Source organism: Phycodurus eques, chromosome 9 (genome assembly GCF_024500275.1).
Source record: "Phycodurus eques isolate BA_2022a chromosome 9, UOR_Pequ_1.1, whole genome shotgun sequence".
Taxonomy (NCBI): Eukaryota; Metazoa; Chordata; class Actinopteri; order Syngnathiformes; family Syngnathidae; genus Phycodurus; species Phycodurus eques.
In genome coordinates this window covers 5,423,102-5,441,883 of record NC_084533.1, presented here as the reverse complement: position 1 = coordinate 5,441,883, position 18,782 = coordinate 5,423,102, and the positions used below count along the sequence as shown (strand labels likewise).

Here is an 18,782-nt window from a genome sequence, read left to right as displayed (position 1 = left end):
CACACCCCCGGAATTCGCAGGCGACTTTGCCCCTACTAGCTTAGTTTTACCGTAGGCACGCAACTGAAGAGTGACGTGTCCTCTCTATCTATCTATATATCTATGATTGAGTTGGTCTGTGGTAAGGTTTTGCAAATGGAGGTTGCGGAAAATCTTTGAAAGACAATAGGTTGGTGTTTTCAGCCTTATTGTTTGCTCTCATTCGATTTAAGATGTGTTTAATGAGTTCAGAAGATACTCCTGTCTTAGTATAATCACTCTGGTGTCATTCGATGGCTGGTGTCAACGCCCCGTTGGTGTTTAGCAATAGCATCAATTATAGCCAGCGCAGCCTTACGACAGCACGTTGAGTTGCTAATCAAAACAATAACTTGCCAAACACATTACACCATCGATAATATTGTTGTATCTTTCTGCTGTATTTACTGCTCGCCAGTAGATTTGCCCTGTGTTTTACGGGACGATACAAATCGTGAACAGAAAGTAAAACAATAACGTAAAAGCTAGCCTGTGAAACTCTTCGGTTTACCGTATTTTACAATAATTTGGCCGAATAGGTCATTATGATGTAAATTGTGATGTGGTGATATCGGTATACTTATGTAGTTATGCAAGGAATACACTACAGACCGACTGGAAGCTAACTGATTAATTTTTTTTTAACACTTTTAAATCTAAACTGAAAGTTTTTTAGACTAATTCCACAATATACTCCCTATTTTTGTGTGTGTGTGTTTGTGTTTTTAATCTTCTGTGTCGTTTCTGTGTAAATATGTAACTGTATTTTGTATTTTCTGCTGCTTCTTGGCCAGGAATCCCTTGAAAAAGAGGTTCTTCATCTCAGTGGGTTATCTTCTGGCAAGTAAGTAAATAAATAAACAAAACGAAATAATCGCGTAGAATGCAGATCGGAAGAAAACTTGATGAACTTGTTCCCATCGGCTTTGGTGTTATGAAATGACTTGGAATATGTCTTCTCAGGTACATGTACACCATGTCGGATTCTCTGTATGAGAAGTTTCTGGCCCCAGAGGAGCCTTTCCCCCTCCTCTCCCAGAGAGCCAACCTCAGCGATGTGGGGACCCTGGACGTCAGTGATTTCAGCTGTCAGCTCTCATCCTGCCATAGGACGGACCCCCTACGCCGCTTCCACGGCAACAGGCGAGTACAATAATTTGTCTGACATCTATGAAACTTTTTGGAGACTTGGGCCAGGGAGGAACCTATTTTAAGATTTATCAGGAGACATTTTCTTCCATTTCCCTGTCAATGCATTAATCAGAATGCCCCCAAGTCCACCGACATCACACACAATAATGGAGAAAGCCAGCGTTTAAGCGATTTACACTGTATTTATTGATTATTATAAACACTTATGATCACCTATTTGTATCAAAATTGTCGTGGAGCTATGTCGTAGTCTCCATTATTTTGTAAAATCTAAAAAAAAAATTTAGTTTGATATTGCCATTCAACAATGAGTGTCTTTATTGTCACTGTAACAGGTAAAACAAAATTGATGGTGCATTCTCCTCAGACTGTAAAAAAGCAATTAAAATATATCACACAACAATAGAATCTCACACAGTAAATTTCTTTTAAAAGTGCAGTAGGTTAAGGCAATTTGACACAGTAGGGTTAGGGGCTCTCGTAAAGCTCTTGGATAAAAGCGTTTTCTTAGTCTGTTGGTTCTGACTTTTGATGTCTCGAAATTTTAGCTAGAAATTGTTGAAACTGTGAGTGTCCAGGGTGAGTCGGGTCCCTGAGGATGTTCGTTGCCTGCCTTAGGCAGCAATGCCAATAACTGTAGAGTTGCACCAAGGAAGGAAGAAAGAGCGTAGCCAGTAATCCTTGGGGCTGTGGTGACGACCCATTGGAGCACTTTCCTGTCTGCTGTCGTGCAGCTGCAAAAAAAAAAAAAAAAAAAACCCAGATGGAGTATGTTAGGATGCTTTCAACGCAGCATATCTGCTAGTTTTCAGCATAGTTGAATAAAATCTCTGAAGCTAAATGCCATGCATATCAAGGCGGTAATCAGCGTTTCTTTATTATTATTATATATATTTTTGAGTGGAACACTTTGAGGTCAGACCAAGTGACTTATTTCCTACTGCCCAGTAGTGAGGAATGCAGCAGCACAGTGGATCCTCGATTTACGACGATGCCAACACATGGTGTTTCGATCTTATGAACATGCTCAACAAAGTGTCGTCATGTGGCACAAGAAGCCATGCACAGTTACTGCCATACTTCCTGTTTGCCATTTGCCTGCTTTCTATTTATGGACTGTTTTTCATACAAATGTTACTGCTGCTTTAGTGTAGGTTAGTGATAGTATGGTTGGTTGAACACACTGGTCTCCACAATTGGTTGACAGGGACACGATTAAAGACAACAAGCTTTGTGGATTAAAACAGAGAGGAATTGTTTGTTTTGCTGGTTTACAGATGGCAGCATGCAACATAGCTGTGTTGTATTTAGAGGTGGGACAATTAATCGATTAATCAAAAACTGTTTTGATAATCGGTTAATCGTTTAAAGACATCGTTTGACTTACAATTGTCCAAATCCTCAGGATTTCAGCCTTTCAACAGTAAATATTCTCAGATTTCTGCAGTCCTCCATGAAAGTAGATTGATTATCTTTGTATTGAATCAAGAAATTTGCAAACGTCAGCTTTTACTTTGAAAAACAATGATGAAACTCTTTCCCAATTTTCTGACATGTTACGGAACAAACCACTTAGTAGGTATGGGAATCAAAAACCAGTTCCTGTCGAGAATCGGTTCTAAAATTTACAAATTATTTGCCAAATTTCCAATCGGTTTGCTTATCAATACTAAAAGGGAACAGTGACTTTATTGTGCACGTTTTGCAGCTAACGCAACATATGGACAATCTAACATTCATAAATTGCTTGGCCTGCAAGTGGTAATAATAGGGTATATACATCCCCTCCAAAAGGACGGCAAGGTAAATTCCTTTGTTTTTTGTTGTATACTGAAGACATTTGGGTTACAGATCAAAAGATGAATATGAGACAAAAGTTCACAAATTCTAGCTGTTATTTCATGGTAGTTACATCTAGATGTGTTAAACAACTCAGGACACAGCACCTCTTGTTCGAAGCCACCCACTTTTCAAGTGGGCAAAAGTATTGGACCAGACATTATTAAATTCACTTAAAGTGAATAACATTCAATATGTGGTGGCATTTCCCTTCTTGCAATAACTGCATCAAGCCTGTGACCCACTGACTTCACCAGACTGTTGCATTCTTCATTTGAAATTCTTTTCCAGGCCTTTACTGCAGCTTCTTTCAGTTGTTGTTTGTTTCTCTGGGTTTCTCCCGTCAGTCTCCTCTTCAGGAGGTAAAATGCATGCTCTATTGGGTTAAGGTCCGGTGATTGACTTAGCCAGTCTAAGACCTTCCACTTTTCCCCCTGATGAAGTCCTTTGTTGTGTTGGCAGTGAGTTTTGGGTCACAGCTTCTCCCGATTAGTTTGGATGCATTTTTCTATAAATTGCCGAACAAAATGGATTTGTAAACGTCAGAATTCATTCTGCTGCTACCATCATGAGTTACACCATCAATAAAGACCAGTGAGCCCGTTCCAAAAGCAGCCATGCAAGCCCAAGCCATGACATGACCTCCACCATGCTTCACAGATGAGCTTGTGTGTTTTGGATCATAAGAAGATCCTTTCACTCTCCATACTTTGGCCTTTCCATCTCTTTGGTAGACATTAATCTTGGTCTCAACAGTCCATAAAACTTTGTTCCAAAACTTTTGTGGCTCATTCCTGTATTTCTTTGCAAAATCCAATCTAGCCTTCCAATTCTTTTTGCTGATGAGAGGTTTGCATCTTGTGGTATGGCCTGTATATTTCTTTTCTCAAAGTCTTCGAATAGTGGATTGTGATACCTTCACCCCTGCCCTGGGGAGGTTGGCAGTGATGTCACTGACTTGTCTTTGGGTGTTTCTTCACAGCTCTCACAATGTTTCTGTCATCAACTGCTGTTGGCCGACCTGTATGATGTCTGTTGGTCAGTGCTAGGCTTTACACGATCAGGATTTTTGGGGCTGATCACCGATCACCAAGTTTAAAAAAACGATCACCGATTCGATCACAAGATGGAGCAATGTCTCCATTTGCATGACTTGTTCATTTATTGTATACACTTGTGTACTGTAACTGAGTACTGTATCAGAATCAGAATCATCTTTGTTTGCCAAGTACGTCCAAAAAACACAAGGAATTTGTCTCCGGTAGTCTGAGCCGCTCTAGTACGACAACTGACAGTCAATTGACAGAGAACACTTTTGAGACAAAAGGACATTGAGAAAAACTGTCACTGCGCAATAAAGGGTGGCTAGTTTTCGGGTAATGTCTTTACAGTGTTTTTGACATTTGTGCAACAAGATGCAGAGTCCTCTAGCAGTTAGAGCAGTTCGAATGACTAATATTGCAATAGTCCGGTGCAATGATCATTGTGCAAAGGGCGCCGAGACTTCAAGGAATGTATGCAGTTTAAAGTGACTAGTAGCGCGATAATCTGGGACAATGTTGATTGTGCAAATGTTGCAGATACTCCTCATGGATGAATCCATCCATCCATTTTCTGTACCACTTAGCCTCCTCAGGTCGCGGCCGTGCTGGAGCCCATCCCAGCTCAAAATTATTCTCTAGCATTTTAGAGAAAAGTTAAAACATCAATGACCTCGAGGGGGCATTCAAGGATTGGCCACTGACATATGTTTAGGTCAAATCAACATTACATGACAGAAATAATGGGTGCTAATTTACTGTAATTAAAGTGCTTTATTGCAATTAAATTACTTTAATAAATACTGTTAATGACATGCTTACTCTAATTTTCTCAATGTCCCGGCTATATGGACAGGTGTTGTCCAGAGGTTGCATCCGTTTGGCTTTTCTTTTTTTTTTATTTTTTTAATTTATTTATTTATTTGTTTTTCTTTCTTTCCCCCTCTCTCTCTCTCCCCCTCCACGCTACATTGCTTGAACACAGCATGCTCCTCCTTGTGTACATTCTTCAGGTGTGTTGAAGCATTTCGATGACGTTCCCCACAACATACTTCAGTTGTGCACAGACTGCAAATAAATTACGTGTTGTTTGTCTGAGACACCGGAAAATAGTCCCAGACCGGTGACATATTTTTCAACCGACATGATTGAAAAAAACTTTATTGGCTGTCAGGTAGTTACAGTACTGTGCCACAAGACACATGACAAGGCTAAAAATAAACTAGCTTTTGGATTCATACTCAACCACGAGTTAATGTCTTGTGCGAAGCCAATCGATGACGTCATTGATTAGATCGGCAAATTATGACATGAAAGCCGATCAGCATAAAATGCTAATTATCGACTGATACCGATCACACCGATCAGATCGGATTAAGTCTAGTCACTACACCAGTTGGTTCATTCTTTTTCAGGACATTCCAAATTGTGGTGTTGGCTATGCCCAATGTTTGTGCAATAGCTCTGATTGATTTTCCCTCTTCTCTCAGCTTCAAAATGGTTTGCTTTTCCCCATAGACAGCTCGCTGGTCTTCTTGTTTGCTCAATAGCAAATGCAGTTTTCAAAGGTGAAACCCAAAGCCAAAAACAAGCACTATCTAATGTTTAAGCAATCAATCTACAAGGCAACACCTGAGCAACTAGAAACATCCATCAGTCACATCTTCCAATACTTTCGCTCACTTGAAAAGTGCATGGCTTTGAACAAAAGGTGCTCTGTCCTGAGTTGTTTAACACATTATTTAGATGTAGATACCATCAAATAAAAGATGGAATTCTGAACTTTTGTCTCATATTCCTCTTTTAATCTGAAACCCAAATGTCTTCAGTACACAACAAAAACAAAAGAATTGACCCTGCTGTTCCCATAGTTTTGGAGGGGACTATAACTCTAACCATTCTGAGTAAGGGTGCCAAATTGCCACCAAAAGGAGCAGTAATTTGATGACTAGAAATGACACCAATTTAACTATACACTACTAAAAACGACACCACTGCAACCCTGTCTGTACAAAACACATTAAAAATGCATTTTAATGGCATCAAAACATGATACAGTTGCGGTGTCTCACTACAGCAATGCATTCTTGGAAACAGCACATGTAAATTTTCCGGATATTATGCTAAAATACAACCTACCAGAAACTGCGACCAGAAGTTTGCCTTGGCTTCTTAGGGGCAGTGTGGTGTGATGCATGCACGGAGCTACATGTTTACTGTAAGCTAAATTAAAAACAAAAAGGTGAGTCGAAGAAAGTCGCGATAGAACTTTAATAAACTCGTTTTTTCCCAGACTAGGTAGAATATATATACCTATGAGTATTGTTATATTGCTTGTCTGTATGTGTTGCTACATTGTTTGGGTGTTAATATTTGTTATTTGAAGGTAAAGCCCTCCTGTGATCAAATGCAAAATTTTGCTATCCAGTCAATAGGGTTTTACATTTAGTGTTAGCTTTAAAATGGCGATCTCTAAAACAATGTGTGCCTTATATTTAAATATACAATGTGTGTAATTGTGTGTATTGTGCGTTTAGCTTTACACTATACTCCAAGTGGGGTGTCACTAAACAGCTTAAACACACTCAGGGAGGGCAGAAAAATATAGGTTTCTCGTTTACTGAAAATTACACAGGGTGTGTTCAGGGTGCGTTTCCAACGCAGGAACTTGCATAGACAACCTGCACCACGGTACGTTAATAATGTTTCTTCTTCGTGAGAAGCCTGGATATAATATCCAGCGGGCATTTATCTTATTTTATTTCTTGAATTATTTTTTTAATGTACTTAAATTCCCGTGGGCATTTTTCTCCCACAAACCACAAATTTGAGAATCGACGTAGAATCAAACCATTAAGCAGCATTGAAAATGGAATCGGAATCAGAAAAATCTTATCAATTTCCATCCATACCAGTAACTCATAGATCATTTTACACTTGAGAATGAGTACCAGGATGCACATGTCTGGCAACAATGAGTCCCAGCCCTTGAACAATGAGTCCCTGCAATTTATATCACAGATTATAGATACAGTAATCCTCCGCTATATGACGGTTGTTACTTCTCTGTCCCGCTTTAATGCAGATTTTTGTTTGTACAATATGTTTGTCTTATACATTTCTCTTGGCTCTCACAATATATTATGTTTCAGCCTGCCACGATAAAAAACATTTTAGGACGAAATATTTTCAGCAAAACTACCGTATTTTCACGACCATAAAGCGCACCACATTAAAAGGCGCAGTCTCAGTTACGTGGTCCAGTTCTGTATTTAACACATACATAAGGCGCATCGTATTATTGGGCGCAGGCATGGTAAAACATACGCTAGCTTAAAACATACGGTAGCATGCATGCACGCTAAAACAATGTTATTAAAAAGGCAGCGGGAGCAAAACTGAGTTTGGTTGTACTTTATTGAAGTATTTAACAATGTACTCACGTTATTTTTTGATCAATCCTCATCCACAAATCCATCAAAGTCCTAATCTTCTGTATCCGAAATGAACAGCTGGGCAAGTTCTCAATCAAACACGCCAGGTTCGAGTCAGTCTCGTTGCCGTGCGGCTCCTCAGAAATAATGCCGGCGTTTGCGAAAGCTCGAACGAACAGTGCAAGCAGACACGTCAGCCCAAGCATCTACAATCCCTTCACAAATTGTGGCGTAACTCGCCCGGCGCTGCCTCCTAGTCTTAGTAAAGATGTGTTCGTCATCTGTCATCCATGGCTCCCACGCCCTCACTTCACTTTCAACGCCCTGTTTACACAAATGCCCAGCGGTTCGTCAGGCCTCCCGGAATAATGGCAAGCTTCCTCACTTGCTGCACATGGCAGAGTTACTGCACTCAGTCGAATTGTGACTTTACACGTTTCTCCCGGCTGTTCTTTGCCCATTAATCCATTGCTCGAGTTGGTCTTCCAACTTGGGCCACCTCGCCTTGTTTCCGCGTTTTGTTTTTCTTTTTTTTCCCCGCGGAAACTCAGCTTCGTCTTCTTGACTTGGCGAAGCTCGTTTTCCTGCTTCCTCCACTTGCGAACCGTGGATTCGTTGATCATGAATTCTCTCGCGGCTGCTCGATTCCCATGTTCCTCCGTGTAACTGATCGCTTGCAGTTTAAACTGTGCTTCGTAAGTGTGTCTCTTCGTAGGCGCCATTTTCGGGGGTCTTTAGCCAAACCGATGTTGTTTTGCACAATGCACACCCCGGCGCTATATACTTACTGGGGGCGTGCCTTTAGCGTTGTCCTTCACGCACCCTTCCCGCTTTACGTCCGCATGCTGTCCTCAGCCACGTCCGCTTTTCCTCTGTATAAGCAGCAGGAAATGCTCCCAGTCAGTCAAGCAGTCAAAAAAAGTAAAAAAAAAAATAAAAATAGACAGGTGGAGCGCTCATCACACAACATTTATAATGTTGGAACTCGTTGCACACACAAGGTGCCCCGTCCATTTTTCCATTTTTTTTCGTCCAGAAAATGTAAGACTTAAGTGCGACTTATGGTCGTGAAAATACAGTATTAGGATAAACAATAGTATCGTTGTTTTTTTTTTATGTGACTACTATAGAGCATAATCATTCAAGCACATCCTTTTTCAGAACACTTAACTTTCAATTCTAAAGCACATTGAACATTGGCATTGTAATGTCCATCCATCCATCCATCCATTTTCTGAGCCGCTTCTCCTCACTAGGGTCGCGGGCGTGCTGGAGCCTATCCCAGCTGTCATCGGGCAGGAGGCGGGGTACACCCTGAACTGGTTGCCAGCCAATCGCAGAGCACATAGAAACAAACAACCATTCCCACTCACAGTCATGCCTACGGGCAATTTAGGGTCTCCAATTAATGCATGTTTTTGGGATGTGGGAGGAAACCGGAGTGCCCGGAGAAAACCCACGCAGGCACGGGGAGAAGATGCAAACTCCACACAGGCGGGGCCGGGGATTGAACCTGGGTCCTCAGAACTGTGAGGCTGACGCTCTAACCAGTCGTCCACCGTGCCGCTGGCATTGTAATGTATCATTCAAAATAAAATATCTTAGATAAATACAAAATATAAGTCAGACTCAGGCTTTCTTCACAAAATTTACAATTTAACAAATATTAAACATTTGGCACATAAGTATAGAGTCACTAACCCACTAAAGAGGCCCAAAAAATGTCTTAAAGCCTGACAAATTTGTATTAATTAAAAAAAAAAAAAAAGAACACTGTGTTTGTACTCAAAAACATTTGAGCTTTGGAACTGTTTTTAAATCACATGCCATACATTTTATTATCACTGTTATTTTTCTCGTCTTTTTATTTATTGTATGAATGTTGTCTTATGTACTGTATAATTTCTGTTGCCTCTTGAAAAGAAGATTTTATCTCAATAAGCGTTTACCATGTTAAATAAAGGATAAATAAAATGTAAAATAAGGCCCGCCTTCAAGCTGCTGGACTGTGACGTGGGACCTTTACCTGTCAATCAAATGACGCTGAAAATCATCGTGTGTGTGTGTGTGTGTGTGTGCGTGTGTGTGTGCGTGCGTGTGTGTGTGCGTGTGTGGGTGCGTGAGCGCACGCGCGTGTGTTTGCTTGCACGCGCATGTATGTGGGGAGCACACACACAACTCCGAGCACTGACATTTTAACGATATTGCCTCGGTCGAGTGGTCGTTAGCTCGCAGGCTAGCGAATGTAATTAACAATTAACTTTCGCTTTGTCCCAGTTGTGTGCTTCTACTGAGCAAACGCCCTTCTGCCAGCGACTTGCAGAGTCGTGAGCGGCGTGGTGGGTGTTACGACCTCAAAGAAAATTTATCGAGTCCAGAAAAAACTCCCGTGTTCATTGTGTAGAATGATAACCTGCCCTACTCTGCCTCTGATTGGCTAGCATCAAGGCAGGATTTGCACTTTTGATTCACAGTGTGTGAAAGCTCTTCAACACACACACACACACACACATAAGGGGGGGACTTAAACCATGCATCTATAGATGCAGATTGAATATGTTTCATACGTCCCTGCTAATTTCTGTGCATCTCGATGCGGGACACACATCAGACCAGATCCCTGAAAGCACAAGGGCGTCTGACGCTCAGAGTTGCATCATCGGATAGAAACATTTTCTATTTGGGAGCATTGACACGGTTATGTCAAAAACTCCTCCACTGGGAGTGGGGCTGGTGGAGTAATTTCTGAGTGCGAGTTTGGCAGACTTTTACTGTAAACGGCAAAGGGAAAATGGAGGAAGGCATAATTGCGGTGTCCCACTATCCCGACCTCTGGGCCAATAAAAAAAAATATCGAGGCGCCTCTGCAGAGGCTTGCAAACTCCCTTTCAAAGCTTTTGCTCAGCATGAAATACGCTTTGAAGCGCTCTTCCTAGAACTCGAATGCTCACGAACGAGTTTTAACTCAGAGTTGCGGCCGTGAAATTAGTATGGGATATTTCCATTTCATTTTTTTGATGCTGTGTTCCCGCCTCCTCCTTAAAATAAGCAATGTTAGGGCTTTCTTTTCCAATAATGGCACATACATATTGCAGAGTTGCTGTCCGCTCAGCGGGGAAAGCCTCCCGACTTTCTTCTAGGCTGTTACATCGCTGCTTCCAAATATGGGATGGCCGCACCCCTATTGCTGTTGTCATCCTTTCACACTGAGCAAGTACAATGTGAAAAGGCCTTTACATGCTGTCTCACTGATTTGATAACGCTAGTTTCGTTTCTGATCACCATCCAGTCCATACATGCCAACTGATCTGATCTGAACTATACCATGGTGAAATGACCTGTATTGTTATACAATATGCCAATAGAATGGTTCCAATCCCAGTACTGACTGCGTCAAAACTGTTGTCTTTAACTGAGATTACGCTGTTTTCATTTCAAACATTGCTGTTATTGAATAGCCTGAATTTCCGTATAAACCAATTTGGAATTTTTGTAAACAATAGGCGTAGGGATACTTGCGGGTGGCAGAACGCGTGTTGACTAGCCCTGACCCGAAGTGAAAAAAAAATCAAAATGAATCCAACCATACATGTGGATGAAGTATCAACATTTCTGCAGAGAAGATGGTCCGATTTCCACTTGTAAAAGGACAGACCCCATCAGCGGGGTTTAAGGTTGAAGTGTGTGAAATTCAAAATTAATCCCTAGCTGAGTAGACTACAGCGTGCGATCTATTTCACTGTCAAAGAAGTATGTTAATGCTTCAATCCGAGCAACAGAAAAGCGAGTCTCAAGCAATCATCGCCATCTGAGTTAGATAACAGGGAAGAAGACTGTCTTCTTTTTGCCTAACAAATTGTTAGTCAAACAACATCAGTTAGCAAAAGAAACACTCATTGGTAGGCTAGGCTACTGTTTTAGTTCGGGTCAGGGCTAGTCAACACCCGTTCTGCCACCCGCAAGAATGCGTTATCACCGAGCACAAGAAGGCACGCTCAATCACTGCCATACTTACTGTTTTTTCGCTTGATTCTTTTCCATACCAGTATTTGCTGTAATTATGTCTTCTGTGTTAATTAATGTACAGTAGGTTAGTGATAAGGCTTTGGCGCTTACAAATTCAGGTTGTTGGCGCAGAACTCCTTCCTATTTGGCCTTAAACATGTACCTCTGCATTTTATTTGTACTGTAGATTTATTTGTATTTATCTTTTGCCGGTGCAGTTCTGAACACCTGACCCTTGAATTGATTCCTTGACATGTTGCTGTCCAGGTGGAACCTCACTTCCTGTGGCACTAGTGTGGCTAGCTCCGAATGCAGCGAAGAGCTCTTCTCTTCGGTGTCTGTGGGTGAACAGGACGACTGCTACTCCCTGCTGGATGATCAGGAGCTGACGTCCCTGGACCTGTTTCCAGAGGGCAGTGTTTGCAGTGATGTTTCCTCCTCCATCAGCACGTACTGGGACTGGTCTGATAGCGAGTTTGAGTGGCAGGTGGGTTTGTGGCGCAAAAACAAAACTATGTAAAGCAGTTTGGTCTCGTCCCAGACCGAAACATACATTGATGTAGATTCAGATTGTCAGATTATTATTATGAACGATCCACTCAAGATGGCCACTCATTCCCACCACCTACAGACCATAGTTGTTAGGCGCTATGTTCAGTGCTTGTCGTTACGAGATGTCAAGCACCAAATGGAGCAGAGTCACATCAACAATCTCATTCGGTGAAGCCAAGGACATGATTTGTATTCATACATTGGAAAAAGAAGGATTCAGAAAGCTGATGAAAACATTGGATCCCAGGTACGAGTTTCCCAGTAGGAAGTATTTTGCAGAAGACGCATTGCCTGAACTTTACAATAATGTCAGGGAGAAAGGTACGGCAAGTGTGTTGGCTATAAAACCGTTTTCTTTTCACTATCTGTAAGATGTCTGTGAAAAGTCCATATCGATGAACAGTCCATGTGTAAGAATGGTCTTTTTTCAAATCTGGGAATATTCCAGATACCATGTTAGGCCTTGGTGGCGGCCTGTGTGTTTTGTGAAACTCCTCACACTCCTAATCTGTCTTCCAGTTGCCAGGAAGCGACATCACTAGCAACAGTGACGTTCTGTCCGACATCATTCCGAGTGTCCCGAATTCACCTTGTTTGGTTCCCAAGAGGAAGCCGAAACCCCACCCTCACCGCAACCTGGATGAGCTGCCATGGAGTGCCATGACCAATGATGAACAAGTAATGCGACAGAAACCTGTCAGTTTTAACATTCGGGGACAAGATCAATGGGAACGCTAAAACCCGAAATTGTCTTCCAGGTGGAATACATCGAGTACTTGAGTCGTAAGGTCAGCACGGAAATGGGCCTGCGAGAGCAACTGGACATCATAAAGATCATCGATCCCTGTGCTCAAATCTCCCCCACGGACAGCGAGTTCATCATCGAGCTCAACTGTCTCACTGATGAGAAACTCAAGCAGGTGGGGCCACGAGTCAATTGCCCATAGAACGGGGCTTCCTATCAATTTTGTATCGTAGGTACCATTGTGGTATTACACACTGAACTGTATTACCTGATGGAAACGTCACTTACGAAAGAAACCAACAGTTCAACAGTGGCTGTTTGGAATCAGTCCGCTATATAATGATTTAGGAGTGTTGTTTGAATGTGCCCTTTTTTTGTCCCCTCAGTAATATCCCACAATGCATCTTGAAAACAAACTGGCTGCTCAAAAACACAGAAAAAATGTTTTCTGTTTCCTTTGTTGGATTGATTTTCAGCACGAGACAGATTCATGAGTTGTGACGCGAAAATATCTTTTACCTTTTAACTCCCTGCTCAACCAATTCGTACAGTACATTAAGAAAGCAAATAATCAGTTTTAAGGATCAGAGATGCTAGTTTGTTTGGTAGCTTGTGTTTTTAAAGGAGTGATTTAATTTGATATTTGTAAAACTCCAAGGTATGCTGTTTGAACCCTATACAGAGGAGATGAAAACAGAAACGTTCACTATTGTAATACAGTATTTCATATTTTATACAATAATTTAATGCATTGAAAAAACAGCAATGAACTAACCCCCCAAAAATGCAGTAAATCCAATGCCCACCCCCCCAAATAAAACCTTGAGCTGTGTATTTCTTTATGAAAGTTACTTCTCTCCCTGTTTTTGCCATTATTATGAATGTTTTAACCAAGTGACATCTCAACCATTTGGTAGAGGCTCATATTTTACCACCTGTTTGTGTTATAACTGCCCAAACGAAATATAAAGGGCAAACCTTTTGTGTTGATTGTTAAAAGCGTTAAAAAAGTAGAGCAACACATGACACCACAGATGAACAAAGTGATTTGTATTATTTTTTGTAAATTAAACTCTGCTAAAACAATATAACGTTGACCGTGTACATTTTAATTATACGAGACCGAGGCGTAATTAACGGCGCACCCAAGTAATTCAAATACTATTTTTCGCTTGACTGATGAGTGAACGATATTGTCTACGATAGAAAAATCCCCACATTAGGATTAGTGACTAGTGATTAGGGAGTCATGAATGAGTGAATGATTTTGATCTCACAGCGTGCGATCATTGATGTGTGTGCGCACCCATCTCCAGGTACGCAACTACATCAGAGAACATGGCCCGAGGCAGAGGGCCAGCAGCACCAGAGAGGGTTGGAAGAGGAGCAGCCACAGCAGCGCCAGCACAGGTGGCGTCAGCGGGGTCAGCAGCAGCAACGCCAGCATGGTCAGCTCCGCCAGCTCCTCTACCAGCTCCACGGCCTCCAACTCTGTCGCAGGTAGAATTGCTACTGAGTGGGACCTCCCAACCTCTTGCTATCTGACTTCTAAGCTCGAACGCAGTCCGTCTTTGCATTCTCCGGTGGAAACAGTTTTTCCATAGAAAACCATGGCAAGAGAAATAAACGGTCATACGTTAAACTAGCGATAAAATTATTCTCCCAGGACTCCCTGGAAGAAGATATCTTAATCTTAGAATTAACCATTTTATTTTCCAACACCAAAATGATCAATCAAACCATATAAATTCATTCATTTTCATTTACTCTAGTAACCTTGATATAGACATGTATACACACATACATACATTACAATGGATCTTAGTAATACTAAACCTTTAAACAACTGCAACCTGGACACACACAGAGTAGCAACCCATAAGTAGCATACAACAATACTCACAGGCATGTATTACCGGAGCTTACTTCATAGGGCACCACGTCTGCCCCCTTCTCCTTGCTTCTTAATTACGCTGCATCTCTTCCAGTAGACGTCAGTGCTGCCCGACATGCTACTACACTAAAGCGGCATGTCTCTAAATTCGGAACTGCCTCGAACAGTATACCAATAAAAATAAAAAATAAAATTATAGCTTACAAATCTGCGACATAAAGAGGGTGCAAACAATGAGCCGCGATATAGCAGGTTGACACTGTAGTTTGCGAGGGTCATTCTTTGTCATAAGTGTAAAATGAAGTCACCCAGAGTTAATCCTTTGTTTGTTGAACTGAGGTCAGTGAGAGCAGTGAGGTCTTGAAAGGTGGGTTGAATGCTGAACGTTTGTGCCCCTCTTGAGTCATATTACTCCTAGTAAAGTTTGGTCAAATTTCGAATACAACTGCGGGGTATGTATTGACTTGGGGGGGGGGGGGGGGGGATTGTCATGGGAAAATTGATTTGACATGAGTAAATTGAGTTATAGAACGAATTAAACTTGTTGTCAGGGTACCGCAGTATTTGTATTCACGCAATTAAAGATGATTACCAAGTCCAACACTTTGCTGTCACGGTGTTCTCCAGGTGGAACAGCTTCAGCCTGCAGTGGCAGCAGCATTGCTAACATTAGCAGAGCTCACAGTGACGGCAATCTTTCCAGCGCTGCAGAACGCATCAGAGATTCTAAAGTAAGACGGCTTTCAATCCACCAGCCCGGTCGTGTTTTTGCCAAGCGTCTCTCGTAACCTCCTCTTCTGGCGTGACGGTCACCTCTTTGTAGAAACGTTCGAAGCAGCGCAAGCTCCAGCAAAAAGCCCTGCGCAAGCGTCAGCTGAAGGAGCAACGGCAGGCCCGCAAGGAGCATCTGAGCGGCCTGTTCCTTAACGAGGAGGTGCTGTCGCTGCGGGTGACCGAGGAGGACGACCGCGGCGACGACCTGGACGTACTCATGTGACACCAGTGAATGAATCAGTGCTCCCTCTAACGCCCGTAGAGCTTGGCATGCTTAGTTTAGTGTTGGCTAACACAACCGTTTGGCTTTGCTGTTACTAAGAGCTTCTAGTAGCTCATGCTAAACGTGACCACTTATACAGTTAAGGTTTGACTAACCTACTCACAAAAAAGTTAGGGATTTTGGGCTGTTTGGGGAAGTATCAGGATGAAGCTAAAATGCAGGTGACATTAATTTGAGTCAATTCTGAATGCACGTGGTTTTAACTGTTCAGTTTTCCAGTTCTTTTTGCAAAACTTGTTCTCCCCAAAAAGAGCTGAACAGGAAAAATCACAAGAGCTGTTTGATCCATGAACATTTTCAACGATGTCCATTTCTGCGATTCCTCTCGTCTTTTATCTCCTTTGCAACCTGCTGATGACACGCTTGACGCTCTGCTCAGTGGCCAACATCCTCCGCCCAACAGTTGATCAACAAATGTGGGCACTGAGCTTAGTTTTCAGTGTCACCAGGAGGTTGCAATAGAGACTGGAAGAGTCACCGAAAGGCAGCTGTGGCATTCAGCTCCTTGTTAGAGAACAGCAAGTTGTGTAAGAAACACTGAAACATTGAACAAGTGGATTCAAATGTTTAGAGGTCAAATTAAGTTCACCCACAAAGTTATAGTGCATTTTGGGTTCATCCTGAGAATGTCACCTGAAAGCCCAATATCCCAACATTTTTGTGAGTAATGTACGAGAGGCAGTCCAAAAGTAACGGGCCCAATTTAATTTAACTGACTAATGATTGCATTTGTTTGCAATTCACTATATTCACTGTTTGGAGTTTCAATACTTGTTTAAAAAAAATAATAATAATAATAAAGCTTTGTTTAAGCCTATCCTCTTCCTGTCAGCCTTTTTGGAAATGACATCATTGGATGGTAGTCAGAAGCAGAGAGGTGTGATTGAATTTCTTGCTTTGGATGGGGAACCACCATTAAACATTTTCAGAAGGTTGGAAAATGTGAATGGGGTTATGGTTATGTCATGAATGATGACGCATGATGGTGATGTCATCAATGGTGACTGTACGATCTTCTCTGATCAGTGCCTCAAGATAGCACAAGTCCAAGGATTAACCACTGCTCTTCCTCTGCTTGTCATAGGGGTCACTCAAAGCAGGCTCTTGTTCTTCACCTTTGATCCCGGACCCCACTTTTGTATTTTGCTGCAGCCTATTGCAGCTTCCCCATATACAAAACTCAATGATTGGTAGGCTAAATTAAACTGGACTCATTGCTTGTTGACTACCCCTCATATATTTAAACTTGGCCGCTGTAATAGGCTAGAAGCTTGGATATTGTAGAAACAAAATTTAGCTGCGCTAAGCTCACTCACCGCTCCCTGAAACGCCAGGTCGAAAGTGTGAAGCGGACCAAGCTGAGCTTTGCTGTCGGTCTAATTTGTAGTTCCATTCTGCTGTTAAGGCTTAGAGGGAGCATTGAACCACATGCATGTTGAAGCCCGCGCCGCCTCTGTATGATTCAGTAACCTTCAGCATTGTTCCTTTTCCAGTCCATCCATTAACCAAATAAATGTATGTGTTGTAAATAATTGCATATTTACTGCTTGTTTTCATCTTAGCCCCAGCGATAATGGTTTAATTAAATGGGGTTTTCCCCTCTCTGTGTAAAAGTAGTGATGCCATTCAAATTTAGTGGTATTTTTCTTCATATTTAGAGTGGATAGTTTTGTTGGTTTAAGCATTTTTTTCACCCCCTGATAGCACTCCGAATGTAACTCTGCCACGCACAGATGAATGAATGAATGAATGAATCGACGGTCTTATTGGAAGTCTTATCACAGAGTGTGTTCATGTACCGTACTGTGCACGGCTACCACGGTTTCTGAATTCTCACGTCAAGCTAATAACTCCTTGAATTGATATACAAGGTTTGATGGCTTTGTAAGTCATAACCTTTTGGTTCGCTCCATCTCTTGACAGCCTTGACACGTCATCATATACTCTTAACTTTGGCTCTCCTGAATTGATTTTTAATTGCAGCAATTCTTCTTTTCAAAGCAGTTCTATGTATTCTGTAGTGTTTAAGTAGTAAAATTCTATTTTGGGAAGCAAAAAGATAATTTTGAAAAGAAAAAAGTCACAGTGTGATGCAATGAAAATGTGTAAATAATGTTTTGCTGATTATGACATTAAAATGATTGATGAAAATGTCAGCTGGCACGGTCATTTGACACTGAGGTTATGAACAACAGCACGTGAATACGTCGGGCACAAGAAGGCACGCTCAGTTACCATCGTACTACCTAGTTTTCATCTGATAGTTTTGGTCTTCATACTAATATTTACTGGAGTTATAGTATTATATTTATGGCCGAGACCTGGTGTTCATACTAATATTTACTGGAATTATGACTTTACTGCTGCATTAGCATAGACCAGTGATAGACAATCGAACGGAACCCAATAATAAACCGAGGACTCCTTGTAATTAAAAATGTAATATAACACGATGTATTTAGTATATCATGTTTGTCTACTGTTAAAATACTGAATACATGTTTGGTCTGGCAGTGTGGTGTATTGTGTGCAATATATAAAAGAAACTATACATCATGAATGCACAATGTTTTGTTCATCTTATAAGTAGTTGAAAAAAATTGTTCAGTCAACTAAAACCCCCCCCCCCCCCCCCCCCTCAAACAAAAAAGAAACATAGGCCTACCAGCTATAAATGAAAGGGCAGAAACTACGTTTAGGAAATTAAGACCTGAAGATTATACTTTCAAAAGTATACAAATTAATCTCAAGTACTAATTCAATACACTTGCCAATCGCAAAATGGGGAAAAGACCTCTTGGTGTCGACTGACAATGATTACTGGGCACAAATCTCTAGAAATATATTCTCAATGACCCAAAAAAAAGTCATTTACAGCTAAGCCAGTTCAAAGTACTCCATAGATCACACGTTACGCAATATAGTATGCATAAAGTGGGCTCTTCCAAATCAAACATTTGCACTCATTGTACTGAAAATGGTCCAGACACTTTTTTGCATGCTCTTTGGCATTGTACACCAATAAACCACTTCTGGTCACTAGTTA

At 41.5% G+C, this 18,782-nt stretch overlaps 1 protein-coding gene across 3 annotated transcripts; it reads left to right on the top strand.

Moving 5' to 3' along the window:
• The first annotated feature begins 105 nt into the window (after positions 1-105).
• Positions 106-17,890, top strand: fam199x (family with sequence similarity 199, X-linked). Of its 3 annotated transcripts, none has more exons than XM_061686367.1 (9): positions 106-169; positions 813-858; positions 982-1,161; positions 11,756-11,975; positions 12,560-12,718; positions 12,799-12,960; positions 14,102-14,285; positions 15,307-15,410; positions 15,503-17,890. In XM_061686367.1, exons 3-9 carry the CDS (start codon positions 986-988, stop codon positions 15,674-15,676), a joined length of 1,179 nt encoding a protein of 392 aa, XP_061542351.1. In that variant the 5' UTR covers positions 106-169; positions 813-858; positions 982-985; the 3' UTR covers positions 15,677-17,890. The 3 variants fall into 3 exon arrangements, with proteins under 3 accessions (XP_061542351.1, XP_061542350.1, XP_061542349.1); XM_061686366.1 differs by having other exon boundaries at positions 813-863; XM_061686365.1 differs by having other exon boundaries at positions 813-1,161.
• Positions 17,891-18,782: the final 892 nt, after the last annotated feature.